We start from the raw sequence: 16578 nt of genomic DNA on the forward strand, positions 1-16578 counted from the left end.
TTCAATATTATATCAACTACATATATAGAAGAATTGCAATCAAATGATACAAACAAGTATATAAACAATGATACAAATGATAGTACAAGTATATAAGTATATAACAACGAACTCTCTGACAGACAAATGTGAAGGCTGATACAAAAGAAAAATACAGAATCATACAAAAAATGTAGGAAACATCAGACAGAAATAACACAAAAAAGATGACAGTATAGTCTCAAAAACTGAGGGTAGAAGCGCTGCTTAGTTTGAAGGAGGTGGAGAAAGGGAAGGAATCGAAGGGATAGATGTCGGAAGGTTGGGGATGGTGGTGGGAATGGTGGTTGGAAGGTTTGGCATGGGAGGGAGAGCCATGTTTGGAATGGAAGGCATGTTTGGGAGAGACGGGATTTGGGTGCTTGGCATCGGTGGGATACTAGGCTGAGGCAGAGTTGTTGGGATTGTAGGCAATGGGGGAATGGCAGTAGTCGGGTTGGGTAAGGTAGGCACCGTCTGCAATAGATGGCGTGCTGCAAGGCTCACGTCGATGCATGACATGGCCATAAGTAGACCGAATATGATCATGTACTTAGATGAAGCCATTGTTCAAGTGGAGGTGAGGTTAGGAAATAGCTTGCTAACTTGATTAGACACTTGTATTTTTGAGTGAAGAAATAACTTGTATTTTTATGTTGAGTTGAGGATTTAGGAGCTTGATTAAGAGAATTTATAGATGATGAAATCAAAAACATCATTAGAGTTTGATGAAATGTGGTTGAGGGGGTTAGAGTTAGCTTGGAAGAAGAGCTAGTTAGTTGACCAATCCACTTAATTGTCAAGGTTTCAGATTCTAATTTTAGTTGAATTAACATATCTAATCTTTCTGACTTTAACTCTTTGCTATTGCTTAATTCCTGTATCATAGGATAACTGAGGAGGAATTCAGGAAGATGAACAATAATTAAGGTCAGTATGATCCAACTTGTTTAAGATTATTATACAAAGATGCTGTTTGCGTTCATAAAAATTCTATGTCCAAAACATAACATGACAATTTGTACTCGAAAAATAAAACAAAATAATGTATAATCAATGATTAAAGAGGATTTAATCTGTTTCTTGTAACTATTAGAACCTAATTTACATTGTTATATGTAGACTTTTAGGAGGAGTACAGAGTAATTGACTTTGTTCTTGGACAATTACATGCATGTCACAACCAAAATTGATTTACTGGCTCTTCTTGTGTTGTGTGGGGTCATATTTAAGTCTAATTGATTTTTGATATTATCAAGTTAGGTCAGATCAATTATGGTTCAGTTTCGATTTATATTATCTAACTTCACGGCCGAGTCATATGATTGAGATTGAATAATATGGTACAATGAGTAGTATGCATCAATTTTGCATATTCATCTCATAATTAAAATTGTAAGTATTTCGGTCAATTTACCAGTTTAAAGTTTAAATTTCAAATAAACTTGAACTAAAATTTAAAAAATCAGCATGGATCATGTTTTTGTCCACTTTCATACATTATTTGCTAGTTACTTCAATACTCAATAGCATTATGTCTAATCAAGCTTTATTTCTATTTTAAAAAATTATTGTTAATTGCATTATTTCCAAGTCTTTACTTTGAAACATCTAATCAGAACATGGATTGGAAGAAATTTCAACGAAGTCAATACTTGCAAAATAGGAGTATCACTAAATAATCATGATGTTGGAGCTTAATTATTTTGGTAATCCTATACAAGAAGCACTAAATATGGAGGAATCCCACGTGAAGTTTCGTCCTCTATGGACTAGAGGAGGACTAAAGGTCTAAAGGTTTCAACTCGAGACTAATTAATTAGACCGTTTTTCTAACGAGTGTCTATGAGCAAAAGTTAAGTTTCATATGTATATTCTTATTTAACTAGTTTAAAATTTTGCACATTTAACCCTTGAATTGTCTATAAATCTATAGCTTTAAAACCTTATTGCTGAAGTGAACTTAACACCATTTCTAAGTGTGGTAATTTTGCGATTAGAGAATTTTGTCTAGATCGTTAAATCCTAAATTTTGATATTACATGTGATCTTGGTATGCCATTTTTATATACTTTGATCTTTGATGTGCAATCTAATCTTGATTTAATTTGAAAATTGCTTATATTAAATTATTTGCGCAAGTGTATCTTATGACATTACTACTTTGTAATTTGGCAGTAAAATACTATCATTACTAGTATCATTGGATTCCAACCATTATCAATTAGTAGTGGATTTGTTAGAAATAAAGACAATATTAAGGCTCTAAACAATAATTGCAATAATAAAAAGCACTAATTATTGCCATATTACTATCATTGGCTTCAGATTCCCAAACTATCATCATATTCATATAAAGTTACTAACTAGTACAAGCTCCATACATTAACATACACAACTATCTTTTTTTTTCCTTTCTAATTGACAGTTAGAAAAACATAGAGTACACATATTTGTTAGTTAGGATTTTCCAACTGTATACTTAACTACCAATATTACAGGCCCAGCCCAACACACTTCCCAATTAATACGGTCGGTGCATCCTTAGCCCATGGCCCAACCCAGAAGAAGAAGGTGCCTTGTCCACCACCACTTTTAAAGCCCGTTTCAACAGCCCCTCCGGCCCGCCACCACCAACTCCCCGAACCCATAAAACATTCTTGGTCCGACCCCCTACCGTGGCCATCTCCGCCTTCACAACTTTACCCTTAACTGACCTTAATGCCCTTGTCAAGTCCAATATAAGCTCAGGCCTATCCTCACAACACAAGGTAGCAATGAGGGTAGTATTGTCATTTTCACTACGTCGTAGGCTAACCTCATCTATGTCCCCCGGAAGCAAACAAGCATTGCACCCATCGTAATCCTCATGTCCATCCCCTGTCAATTCCGAGGTGGCCTTTTTTAGCTCCCTCACCCGCCGGACCACCTCTGCCAACACCGAGGCCTTGTCTGTCTATACAAAATTTTTGTACATGTGACAAAATTAGTACGTACTCTTTATGTGAGGTCAAGATCACATATAATACATGTGTATTTATCTATTTATGTGCTATGTATAATAATAGTAGTCCCTATATAATATCTTGTTGAAAAGGAAAGTTCGTCAAAGAATTACTATACAATATGCATGTTTTTGCATATATATTCTATTTTGTTCAAATGTAACTAAATTCCACAATCAAAATTTTATTACTTGTTTGTACCTGCCAACAACTTGTTATTATGGACAAGTGCAACGAACAAACAAATCAACTATAGTACAAAGTAGCAAAATCTTTGGCCAACAAATTTGCCTGACCATTCCTTTTAGAGAATTCATGATTATTACAATTAGTCCCTTTCAATGAAAAATTATCCATAGGGACTACATACGTGACGAAAATTCAAACATTTATATAATCATAAAAGAAAGGTAATTAAAAAGTCGTGTAGATAATATAATTAATTACTATATTAACAAATATTATTATAACTACTAATCATTTTCTTACACTTTTACTTGTGCTCTTTTTGTTAAAATAATAAAGTTAATACATATATATTAATATATGAACTTTATTTTAACTAAATATATACCTCGTACAACATAATTCAATATAATGCATTGATGCATATATGCAAGGACGATTCTCCAAACTAAGCTTTATTACGAAACTAATTACGAAAATAGATGTTTGGCAAAACTATTTACCAAACTAAGCTTCTGGGTAAAACGCTGTCTCGGACAGCGTTTTACCCTGATTTTTTTTTTTTTGTGTAAAACGCTGCCTTGGGCACCGTTTTTAGTGTAATTTTTTTTTTAATTCTTAATTTCTGATTATAAAAAAAAAAAAAAAAAAAAAAAAAAAAAAAAAAAAAAAATCCTCGAATTGAACCAAAGTTGAATTTATATAATCAATCAAAAATCATACGACAAAGTACTCAAATCAATCAAAACTACAAGTTCCTCGAATTGAAAATGATAGTACGAAATTAAGAAGAATAATACTAGGAGAATATCACTTATGAATCTCGTCGACGTCGATCCAAAACCGGTGAACTTCTCGCTCCAATCACTCCTCCGAATTGCCGCTACTACCACTCAATCACCCTTGTAATTCACTCCGTATTTTCTGACTAAGCTTGCATGCTTCATTCGGTAGAAGACCTCCCAATTTATACACAATTGACAGCCATAATCGTGGGAAAGAAGATAATAATTCCCAAAATTGGTTGAAAAATATACGGCAATCAATTGTCAAACTTGTCATACTGTGAAGTCGTGATTTCAAAGAATAATATTTGAGATATTTGAGGAAATCTTTGGGGTAATTGAGAGTTAAAAGAGGAAAAGAATTAAACATCATTTCTTCTTTTTTTTTTAAAAAAAAAAAACGGGCAGTGTTTTTAGTGTAAATTTTTTTTTTTTTTTATTTTAAAATAAAAATTACGATTTTTTTTTTAAAAAAAGTCAACAAGTAAAACGCTGACTGAGGCAGCGTTTTACACATTGATTTATTTTTTTTAAAAAAAAAAAATCAATGTGTAAAACGCTGTCCTCAGAAGCTTAGTTTGGTAAATAGTTTTGCCACGCGTCTACTTTCGTAATTAGTTTCATAATAAAGCTTAGTTTGGAGAATCTTCCTATATGCAACATACATGCACTACATACCATAATTAAATGCTTGAATTGGTGAATAACATGTTATAGGATAGGGTATGATAAAGTTAATAATCATAAGTTTGGAAGAAAAAAAAAAAAGAGAGAGAGAGCTTACTTTGACAAGGTTAGGGAGGACGGAACGTAGGGTGGCAAAGTGACCGTTGATACGCTTGCGACGGCGCCTTTCGGCCTCCTTGTGACTCTTGCAAGCTGCTAGAGCTTTAGCCTCAGGGGACAGCCCTGCCTTTGATGAAGAGCATAACATAGATGAAGGAGAAATAGTGGTTGCACTTGCTATTATGTTGTGATTTATAGCGTTATTTGTAGTGTTTTCTTGAATTGTTGGCCTTAGAAGAAAGTTATTAGTATTTGGATAACTAATATTTGAAGAATTTCCCATTTCATAATAACTTGCCATTGAATTTACCAACATTTTTCCCCTGCAAAATAATGTAGGAAAGACATAAATTAAAATGACATGAAATATTAACCAATTTTTTTAAAGAAAAATACATTGAAGACAAATGAAAAGATATGATACAAATGTTACACTTACTAAGTCATTTAATTTTAGTAGGAGGGAATATAAAAAATAATAAAACAAAATAAATTTGAATCTTATAGTATGATTTTAATTTATGTGCTCAAAATATGAAATCTCTACCTTGATTTATTATTAAGAATCTCTGAGGAGCAAAGATGTTGCTAGTTGTGCAGTGAAGAGTGGTAGCCCTAAATTGTGTAAAGTCCTACTTATAGAAGACTAGAAGAGTAATATTCCTACTATTTGTAGAAAAGTCATTTATTATTATATTAGTATTTTTAATTGGTTAGTCTTCCTATAGTACTATCATTTTTAAAAAAAAAAAAAAATTTATTGAATTTTATTTTTTCCTTTTTTTGTCTTTTCTACTAACACAGTAAATGAGCTATTGAGCATAGTGATTTCATCTTTTAGGTACAAATTTATAATATATGCTTATAAATAAAAATAAATTAATGTATTGCATACTTTTTATTTTAAAGGAGTATGAAGTGTTTTCTCTATTTCACTACTTAGCTAGTTAGCTTTGCAACATTTAAACCTGCTCATTAATAATTTGTCAACCCATGAGTTTGATTATAAATGTACAAAATTATGGATTACTAGAAAAAATTATAGTTGTACGTAATGTATATATATTAAGACTAATAATATATCATAAAATAAAATTTTTGATAATTTGTTATATATATTATGGTAGTAAAATAAATATTGCCATTGTTAACGAGTAAATTATGCAAACCCTAACCAGCTATTACCAGTATTTTGAACAAATGGAGAACGAGTTTTCAAAATATTAAAAAAAATAAAAAAAAAAAATTGGAGAACGTACTATTGTAAAACTAGGTCTAATAATGAACTCAAGCTATATATTCTTTGGTTGGTAGAGAGTGCAAATGAGCAATAAGGAAACAATTCAAAAGATTAGTACAAAGAATATTCACACAATCAATCTATGTTACATATATTAATACTATCACTACGTTTAGCATCCTTGTATTCATGTTCTTGCTATCTGAACTTCAAAATTTTTAAAATGTTTTAGATATTAATATATTTTTCGTTTTCCATCAACTTAATTATTGTTATGCATGACTAATTCAAAATGTTAACTTTAGGTGCATTGGAGTGTTTAATTCATGTGATTTTTACATATTATGTATCTCAATTATCACTACTTGAAACTTATTTTTATAAATTCAGTTATTCAAGCTATATTTCCTAAATTTATATTTTAAGAGCTATCAACCTGACCTTATCTAAATTTATATATGATAAATTATTTAAACTTCGTAACTAATAACATGGAGGAGCTTTTATATAAACCTGGGTGTATATAGAGGTATGAACACCTAAAGTTGTTTTTTTTACTCATTTGATATAATTTTGTTCATTATAGATTTTAATGAGCAAAAATAGTATCAAATGAGCATAATACACTTGGGTGCACCTTACACCCGAGTGTATATAACAATTTTTAAATAACCCGTGGGTTACATTAAAGCCATTAATTAATGATCTTCATTATAGAATATAATGTACTGCACCTTTTCTAGTTTTTATTTTGCAATAAAATGGGAGCCATTACCATTAGTGGGAATGAAGCATGTGATGAAAATATTTAGGGACAAAGTTTTCCATTTTTCATCTTTTGTAGGCGATCAACCATTTTTCATGATCAATATAGCTGAACTAACTTTGATTGCAAAATTTGGACTTTGAATGGTTAAAAAAAAGTCCCTCTAATATGGTTTTTTTCTCTCTTCTTCGTAGACTCTCTTCTTATCATAATGAAGTGGCAAATTAATCTACACTCTCTTTTTACTTATTCCTCCCAAATTCTTTATATACATTTTGTCATATTATATCAAGTTTTTTTTTATTTTTTTATTAACACATTGATAAAATAAAATAAAAACGAAATTTTCATATTTCAAGTACGTGGCTAGTTCCTAGAAAATGATTTTGGCACTCTCATTATGAACACACAACTACGCTAACCACAAAGACAAGAGCCAAAATAAACCATGGGATTGGATTACTATTTACTAAGATAAGTTTCCCTAGTTTACAAAGGAAAGAAACTAAAGTAAAATAGAGAAGAAGGACAAGCTGAAAAGCAAATAAGGCAAGTGGAATATTCCTGCAACAAATGTGTTTGGTTCAGCAGTGATAATGCCGGGACTTTGATGGTAAATAAACAAAGCTCAATCATTTTCTTATATACCCTGCTTAATTTTTTATTTCTATTTTAATCTACATACTTGGGTTAGTACCATTTTTACCGTAGTAAAAATGTTTTAACACACACAACATTCCTTTCATGTGCAGTTAAATTCCCTTATTTTTTTTACAGTTGACAGTAATTATTGACACTAATTACTTGGTTCAGTAAAATTTACTGTAAATTAATAGAAGTTACCTTTCTTAAAAAGTGTACTTTTATTGCTTAAGGTCGTCTTACACTTGACTTTTCTTAACTCTGTAAACAAACACTTCTGCACATTTTCATTTTTCTATAATTTCATACTTCTTACCTAAAAAGTAACCTACTTTTAGTTACAACTTATCATTTGTTATAACAGCAAGTATCATTATGATCGGTTCGATTTGCTTTTTGTAACAGTTTTTTGTGTTTTTGACTAAGGTTTTTTTTAGTTGAAACTTGTACGGTCTCCTTTATAAATCTCAAAGATTATTTAACATGTATTGATCATCATCTTTTAGGACAAAGTAAGTTTATTGACATTATATTAACGGGGTAATGCAAGCTCGTAATGTTGCAGATTGTCTAGCAAATCACGTATGAGGGTGACATTCGATGTTTTAGTGTGTGTGTGTACATAAACATGTATGTTACATTGGACTATACGGGTTTCACATCATCATATATGTTGTTAGAGGTAGTTTAGACTTTAGAGCAAAGTCGCCTGAACAAATGATGGTTGTAAAGATGATTGGTTTCTTAACATATGATGCTTAAAAGAAAGTCTATTATATTGTACTCTTTATGAATATTAGATGATATTCATCATATATGAAAACGAGTTTATAAATGCATGTATTTCGTATATACTTCTTATTTTGTACAAGTATAAATGAACTTTAAAGATGATTAAGTAATAGGAGTAATACTTTGAGAGTACAATTCAATGTTCTTTGATCTTTAGTAGATTTAAACATTGTCTAAAAACTTTAAAATAGCATGTTCTGTAACTTTGTAGAAACCCTAAAAAAGGCTCCACAAAATATGAAAACAAAATAGTCCAAAATTATAACCCTATAATTTCAAGTCAAGAATATGAATATGAAAAGAAAGAAGAGATCTGAAATTTCTGATCAAAAACTCTGTGAAATAGGGAACAACAAAATGAGCTGGACCCTAAATGTAACAGTTTTTTGTAGCAGACATTCCTCCTTCACTTTATCCAGCAATCACAGAAGATAATTGAGTATATTTTGTTCGGTTTCTTACCCTATTTTTCAACTTTTATTGGTGAATTTCTCAAGAATAAAGTATAGACATATAACTGTTATACACACAAAGTACTTAGTACATGAACATCTTATGAGATGCATATTCATGTTCTATAGGTTTACCAAAAGTTGAACGATGATAAATTATTGGATGTTCGAGTAAAAGGAACTACTACGAAGTATGTTAGTCAATCTTCATCCAATTCTTCATCGTGAGATAACTAATTTCAACTCACATACACGTAAATTATTTTCCTAACAGTTTTGAGAGAAAAGTTGTTCCGGGAAATTAGCAAAGTTACAAGTTTGAAGAAATTAAACTGATAAGAGGGACAAAATCATTAGCAAAAAGAGCAGAATAGTAGATGGTTTGGTTTCAATAGCCCTGATTTCTGACTATGATAAGTGACGATTGACCTCTGAGAGGAATATTTTTAGCTTTGCCTTTATGCTTGTCCTTAGTTATTCTCTCTAATTCAATCACCAAAATAGTTGGTTCTACTTTTTTATTTTTTTTAAGAAATAACAAGTAATCATATCTTAGGACTTCTGTCTTTGATATTTGATATTACCAATATATTATGACTTTTATGGACCCATATTATTATGAAAATTTGTATATATACTCCTAATCTGGTCTTGGAAATGATATGCTGTTGAGAGCTTCCTTATTTTATTTGAATTCATATTAGCTAGTTCATATCTTGTCCTATTCACCTTAAACAAAATGTACGTAAATATAATCTCAGCTCAACAAAATAAGTTCATTTTAGCGTAAATAAGTTAATTTCATAAATGAGTTAATTTCATTTGAAATACAGTAAGTTTAATTCAACTTTAAGAAACATGTGTATAGAAAATCAGGAAAAACAAGTATGTTTTAACAAGTTGAATAACTAAATTTCAGCAAAATAGTTGTAATTCAATAAAAATAATTCAAGCTTTATACATATAAGGATACAGCCTTATAGACAAAGTGCAAAAATTTATTTTTTTGAAAACAAGTGCAATAATTTATTAAGATAACTTTAACAACTTCCTAATGAAATTGGTTTACAGTGTACTAATTAAACCTTTATTTTAGTAAATTTCATCTTACTTGGATGAGTTGAAGAGAGCCTTAGAATAAAACAGAATCGCGCTTGGTGCAGCCCAGTTAAATACAGATTGCTAGATTAGAGAGATGATATATGAATCAAAGATTCACTGTAATAGTAATATGGTGCTCAAGCATGTTTAGACATTTGTGTTATGAATTATTAGTTACTATTAAAGCTTGATTATTTGGGATCGATGATAGAGACCGTGAAATGAAAGAGATGTGTGAAAAGGGCCCAACCTTTTGTTTGACAGGGTTGTAGTATAGTCTTGCCCATCAACTTTGTCTTTTGACCACACCAATTTTGAATTTATGGAACAACAATAACCTCGCTGTGATTTTTGATTTGGAGCTCAGTATGCTTCATGAAAGAGCAATGCTATATCATGCTTTCTCCGTTCTCTTTTAGTTGCCACAATTTGATTATTGTATACCAGGCCAACATTTGGTAAAGATTTTACGACTTGTTTTTGAGTTGTGTTGACTAGAGTAAATGAACGGAGAAAGTATTATAATTAGGATCTTGCTAACGAACGCCCACGAAACATTGGATAAGCATTTAAAATTTCACATAAAGTGGTATTAATTTGGGAAAGCATGACAAAATCATGCGTCGATTGGTGTAATTAATGTTAATTTTAATATAATCTTTCTACTTTTTGTTAACTTATCCAATGACCTCGGGGCGTTCATTAACTTTTGTCTTATATGCACGGTTTGTTATATATTAAGATAAAATTCCTAATATCAAAAGATAATATTTAATATTTAATTAATTTAATCTGGAAAATCTCATTTGCCAATTTTGCTAACTTGTCATTTAGTGCAACCCAAAAACTTGGTTCTAAGTCTTCAGACATCAGAGACAAAAATGATCCAAACCCCTGAGCCTAGTGGTCAAGGCCAGCCGTGCTTGGTTAATAACAAAATCGTGTTGGATCATACCGGACTAATAGTCCAATTGCAAGCACTATTAGAGATAGTCAAGCAGGCTAAACCAAAAACAACAACAAAGTCCATCTTAGGTTCAGCTCAAATTGGTTAAGAGGTATGTGAAATTATAAATCATGATCTAATCTTCAAATCCAGCAGCTAATTAGCCTGTTTTTTTTTTAAAGTGAGTGTACTAAATTGACAGTATACAAGGCCACAGTAATATGTAATCAGCACAAACCAGATACTATCTGGGATCTGGCCATACCTAGAACTGGCCCAAAACACTTGGTCTGGCCTACTACGGCGTGGTCCTTCGCTGGACCACTATTGCTCGAAAGGAAAATTGGCTAAGTCTAGTTTTGAGTTCAGCTAGTAGTTAGGCCCAATAATTTCAGACCCTAATTAAGGGGGTGTTTGGTCCGCAGATTATAGGTATGAGGTATGGGTTTAGAATGACCAAAACCCATACCATATGGTTGGTTGTCAAAAATATGAATTTTAAGCTCATACCTCAAACCCATGAGGTATGGAGTTTAGAAACCTTGGGGGGAGGTGGGTTTGGCTCATTGCATTCCATTAGGTTCACATACATGAAATCAAGGGGATGATATTCCATTCCAGAATTGAACCAAACACGTGGTATTAAGTATCAAGTTCCAACTCGATACCACCTTAACCCTATTCCTGATTCTAAACCTATACCACTCTGCGAACCAAACGCGCCCTAAGAAAAATGATTGTTAAATGAGTTATATAGTATGAACCAAATTGCACCCAACAAAGAGCGTGGACTTGAGCTTCAAGCTCAGTTTGGGCTCAAATCAAAGCTAGTTATAGTGGAGCTGTTTTGATTATTGGTTGTCAAAAAAGAGGAAAAAGAAAAAACAGAAAGCAAGAGTGCAACTGTAACTGGATGATTTTCGAAAAAAATTTACATTTACATGAATATTGGAGCAGTAATTAAGAACCAAAACTCAAGGCACCTAGATGGTAGACATTTTACAATATTTTTTACATTCGCGATGTAATATGACAAATTAATACAAATTGCAAAGATGAATGTATTAGTTACCCCTAGAGTTATTGGTCTTAGGTTAGTCTGAGAATGTCTCATATCGAGGTGCATAATCTTTCCTTAAATTTTATCTTAAACCAAAACAAACCAATCACAGCAAAATAAGCGATGCAAAAAAAGTATTGTGTACAAGTGTGCTTACCTTGAGGTTAAGAACCGTAATGCCATCATGTCACAAGAGCTACTCTGATATATACTGATGATCCATGGGAAAAAAGTGGTGACCTTGGAGCAAAACGAATGAAGAGAAATTACATGCATCAACCAGAGCGTGCTGAGGCCTGCAGCAGTAAGAATTGTCTATAATCTATGTGCTACTCTTGCAGAAAATAGACAGTCTATTAATCTACAGACTACAGTGAAAACATGTATACTAATCCCTTCCAACCGTACAAATAGAAATCAATGGCATATGCTGGGGATCTAAACCATCATGTAGGATAATGATTACCATTCATGCTTAAGAGCACAACACTGTCAAAACACCCCCATCAATGGTAAGATAACGAGGAAGGAAAATATGGATGCTGCATCCCAATTCCTAAGTAAGTGTCGTCTGTTTTGCATGGTGTATAATGCGTGCACACACTCTATCACAATAATAAACCATACAAGTGACTAACACAGAAGAAATACAGATGATCAGATCAATAGTATTTCACATATGCTTCTTGTCTCCGTCCAAAATACAGAGAATTGGAATCAATATCCAAATAATTTCGTAGTAGTAACCAACAGATGGTAGCGACAGATGAATATTGATCAAATGGTACATTATTACATTATTTGACAGTGATCTCAAGAAAACCAGAGAGAATGAAACAAATTCCTAAGTGAAGATTTCAACAGTAATTTAAAGTCTTTCTAAGCAAAGTAGAAACATTTCAGCAGAAGCATGGAGCCCTGATCGCTAACAATTGTGAAATCTGGTGTAGTAGCTTTGATCAGCTCTAAGGGGCACAAACAATGACAGCAAGGAAGTGGGTGGCTGTTGGGCACCAACTAATGAACTAATCAGTGATAAGATGAGGTCTAAGAGCACTCCCATTTCTTTATCAAAGATCCCTCTTCCACATAGCCAGTATTCTATTTACATATTTCCACTTCAGTAAAGATGATAAATGATAAAATAAAGGCCTTTGGTCCCCATCCCTGGTATCTTACCTTATGCAACATTCTCAATAACATAAACCGAGTACTCTATTTACATATTTCCACTTCAGTAAAGATAATGAATGATAAAATAAAGGTCTTCGGTGCCCATCACTGGTAAGTTACCTTAAGCAAAATTCTCAATAACATAAGCCGAGTATTCTATTTACATATTTCCACTTCAGTAAAGATGATGAATGATAAAATAAAGGTCTTCGGTGCCCATCACTGGTATGTTACCTTAAGCAAAATTCTCAATAACATAAGCCAAGTATTCTATTTACATATTTCCACCCAAGTTTTCTAATCTTCAACCCTCTGCCAAGGATACAATCTCATTATCATTGTTTTCTACCAATTTAATTCACATTAAGTGTGATCTACAATAGCCCACTTACGCTCACAGCAACTCAATAATAACAAATATGTTCACAAGTATAACCAACAATGTGATCAGTACAATTCAATCTCTAAACAAAAAGTGGAGAAAAGTGAACGGAGTCAAAATTCATTGACAAAATGCCAACCTAAAAGAATCAGCAATCAGAAATTCAGAATAGTATATGTAACTAAGGAAAATCTACAACAGAGAGTACATATGGAACTAAGCAACCATATACTTCTTCATTTAACCTAAGTTGCACAAACAAATCTGAAATTAGCACGCAGAAACTACCAAAAACAAAGAGAAAGATTTCCTTAATATAGCAATTGTTATGATAAGAATATCAGTAATATGGAACCACAGAAGATGAAACCATTTACAAACTTGAAACAGTCATTTATCCACAAAGTTTAAATATAAACTTGCATTACTTCATCCCCAAAAAGGGCAACCAACTACACAAAAACTTTGCTAATTTCATATTCTTCTTTTTTTGAAAGTGGCTAAATTAATCTAAAAACAAAAGTTAAGCTCCTGCCATCTACAAGACAGCCATTTCACCCAAAAAATTTCTGGACTGTCATTTACTAAACCATGCACTACAATATTTCAACATATCTACATTAGCTATTTCCAATGCCGAAGCATACCAACAGACTGACCTGCATTGCACCTTGTTCCACTTCCTCTATCCATCAAAGTACACTATCAGGCCCAAATTCAACAAAAATCTCACCATTCTCCTCGAAGAACGCCATGTCATCCTGTTCGAAACCACTCCCAACCCCAACATCACCACCATGACCACCCTCGAAAACGGAATCCTGATCTACACCTTCATCCTCAAAACCCCCAATACCATTAGCAGCAACACCCTCATTTCTCCTCCTCCTTTTCCCCATCAACTTCCTAGCATTCCGTGCCACCGACTTCCGCTTCGTTGCCCGGCCATTCCCCACATTCATTCCCTCCACATTGCTCCCAACATTCTCCCCATTCACCTCATGATCATTCTCAGACTCATCACTCTCATCAGCAATCTCGATAAAGTTAGTAAAATCAACACCAACATCAACATTAGGATTGCCATTATCATCAACAACAAAATCCATTTTACCAGCACGAGACTTCCCAACTCTTCTCACAGGAAACAACCCCACAATAGGAGACCATGAATCAAATTTCCCAACCCCATTTTCAGGAGAAAACCCTAGAGGAAAATACCCAAAACAACTGAAATACTGCCCTTTATCCAATTCCATTTTAGGAAGAGAATTCAAAGCAACTGCATGAAAAGCCCTTCTACAAGTCTGATTTTGACACCTTAAACAACACCCTTCATAAACCCTATCATACTGAAACATATAAAAACAGTAAGGGCAAAAAGTCCAGAAATTATTACCCATCTCTTCATCACCACCATCTTCATGCTCACTCTCTCTCCTTTGACCAATAAGCTTGGAGTCAAACTGGGTTTTTTTGGTGGGGTCACAAAGACATTCATACGCTTTCCAAATCAAATTAACTGCTTCCTTTGCTAATGGGGATTTCTCTTCAATGGGGTCTAGAATTGAGAGAAGGCGCTTAAATTGAGAACGAATTAGGGTAAAATCGTTGCAGAAAGTATCGATTTGAAGGATTGAGTAGAAATTAGTTGGAGAAGAAAGGGTATTTGAGATAGCAAGAAGTTGAGAAGCATGACGATGATTGGAGACAGAATTAGGGTCATGGGGTTGATGAGATTCAAGAGCATATTGACGACAAAGTGAGAAATTGCGAAGACGAAGATGGGTTTCAGCGAGTTGAAGAAGTTGGGAAGGAGATAAATTTGCATCTTCTTCTTGTTCTTGTTGGGGTTTTTCTGAAGCTTCTTTTGGTCTGTTCATGGTGATTTTTGGTGGGGTTGTGAGAAGAGAAGACGATGTGAGGAAGGAGGAGGAAGAAGAAAGAGGAGTTTGTGTTGCTAATTTTGAGTGTGGAGGATGAATTGGTCCTTTCTCGGTCAATGGGAAATGACGATCGCAAATTGGCAAGTGTTATGAGGGGGAGACATGTGTTGCGTTTAGGGTTAATTGCACGAAAATGGATACAGATCCGTTTATGATAACAAGGGTATGGAAAATTAGTTTTACCGAATTCAGAACATTTATATTTATGGGCGCAAATGTCTGGCAAAATATAATCAACCCTTCGTAAAAGAAAAATGATACATGCAATCTTTTGGGTTACTTATTAAGTTGAATCAAACAATAATTGTGTTGATTGATTCTTATCTTCTGATATTAATACGAGTATCAAATTTATTATTTTAGATTAGTTTATTACCTTTTACAAAACGATGTGGAAATAAGATTTAAACCTCATATTACTCCGCTCTTCAGAGTATTTCTCAATTTTTTTGTCAATTTTATCTTATATGAAAATTTTAAGGTGCAGGCAGCTGTACCTTCCTTGGTACAGCCAAAAAATGCAAAAACAACATGTAACTATTTTGTAAAGAGCATACAATTATTTTGTAAAGAACATATAGTTATTTTGTAACGAACATCTAATTTTATATATTTTTTTCATATCTAAATAACATCTGCAATATTAATAAAGAACATGATAATATTATGTAATAAACTTTATCTATATATAACCACCCTAATTTGAAGACAAAAGTTAATAAACATTTCACATTAAGCAATGATCATTATGTTGCAAATAAAGTACATTACACTGACTGATCAATGAACATAAACATATGTTCTTTTTATTTATTTTTTTGGTGCAAATATGTTCTTTTCACTCTAGGTATATGTTCATTACATTTTAATAGTATGTTATTTTTACTTTAGGTATATGCTCATTACATTTTAATAGTTTGTTCTTTTATTTATAACTATATGTTCATTACTTTTATATATCATGTTCTTTCCTACAAAACGACTGTACGTTGCACCGTACAGGCGGCGCCTGTAGGAACCAGCTATTGTCTATTATATTCTTATTTCTAAATCCTAATTGTTAAATGTTTATACCCTCCCTTCCTTCCTACATTTATTACCTACTTAATTTCACAATATCTAAGGGGTTGTTTGGTTGCCAAAGAAAACCACGGAAATTTGAAAATCCTAAGAATTGAAATTTTTTGAAGTTGTTTGGTTAACAAATTCATGGGAAGTAGAAATTCTCCTCATGAATTTCCATTTCCCACAAAATGGGGGACCAAGGTAAATGGAACTTCCCTTAGTTAACCAAACAA

At 32.6% G+C, this 16578-nt stretch overlaps 2 protein-coding genes across 3 annotated transcripts; both read right to left on the minus strand.

Moving 5' to 3' along the window:
- Window positions 1-246: 246 nt before the first annotated feature.
- Window positions 247-585, minus strand: LOC110681781 (RNA-binding protein 12-like). Its single transcript, XM_021857907.1, has one exon. The coding sequence runs from the start codon at window positions 583-585 to the stop codon at window positions 247-249; it is 339 nt and encodes a 112-aa protein (XP_021713599.1).
- Window positions 586-2300: 1715 nt separating this feature from the next.
- LOC110682071 lies at window positions 2301-15452 on the minus strand. 2 transcript variants are annotated; one of them, XM_021858300.1, is made up of 4 exons: window positions 14734-15450; window positions 11937-12075; window positions 4779-5103; window positions 2301-2974 (listed from the first exon to the last, which is right to left on the minus strand). In XM_021858300.1, exons 1-4 carry the CDS (start codon window positions 15215-15217, stop codon window positions 2543-2545), a joined length of 1380 nt encoding a protein of 459 aa, XP_021713992.1. In that variant the 5' UTR covers window positions 15218-15450; the 3' UTR covers window positions 2301-2542. The 2 variants fall into 2 exon arrangements, with proteins under 2 accessions (XP_021713992.1, XP_021713994.1); XM_021858302.1 differs by lacking the exons at window positions 2301-2974; window positions 4779-5103 and having other exon boundaries at window positions 11957-12075; window positions 13994-15452.
- Between the last annotated feature and the right edge of the window lie 1126 nt (window positions 15453-16578).

Source organism: Chenopodium quinoa, unplaced genomic scaffold, assembly GCF_001683475.1.
Source record: "Chenopodium quinoa cultivar QQ74 unplaced genomic scaffold, ASM168347v1, whole genome shotgun sequence".
In the NCBI taxonomy this organism is placed as follows: domain Eukaryota; kingdom Viridiplantae; phylum Streptophyta; class Magnoliopsida; order Caryophyllales; family Amaranthaceae; genus Chenopodium; species Chenopodium quinoa.

What these genes read in the sequence shown, in the direction of transcription:
- LOC110681781 (XM_021857907.1), bottom strand. Translation starts at nt 585, where the DNA reads ATGGCTTCATCTAAGTACATGATCATATTCGGTCTACTTATGGCCATG.
- LOC110682071 (XM_021858300.1), bottom strand. Translation starts at nt 15,217, where the DNA reads ATGAACAGACCAAAAGAAGCTTCAGAAAAACCCCAACAAGAACAAGAA. An exon ending in TTACGGTTCTTAACCTCAAG is followed by an intron (nt 5,104 to 11,936) that starts GTAAGCACACTT and finishes ATTATTTTGCAG; the next exon opens with GGGAAAAATGTTGGTAAATT. An exon ending in TCCTCCCTAACCTTGTCAAA is followed by an intron (nt 2,975 to 4,778) that starts GTAAGCTCTCTC and finishes AATTTTGTATAG; the next exon opens with ACAGACAAGGCCTCGGTGTT.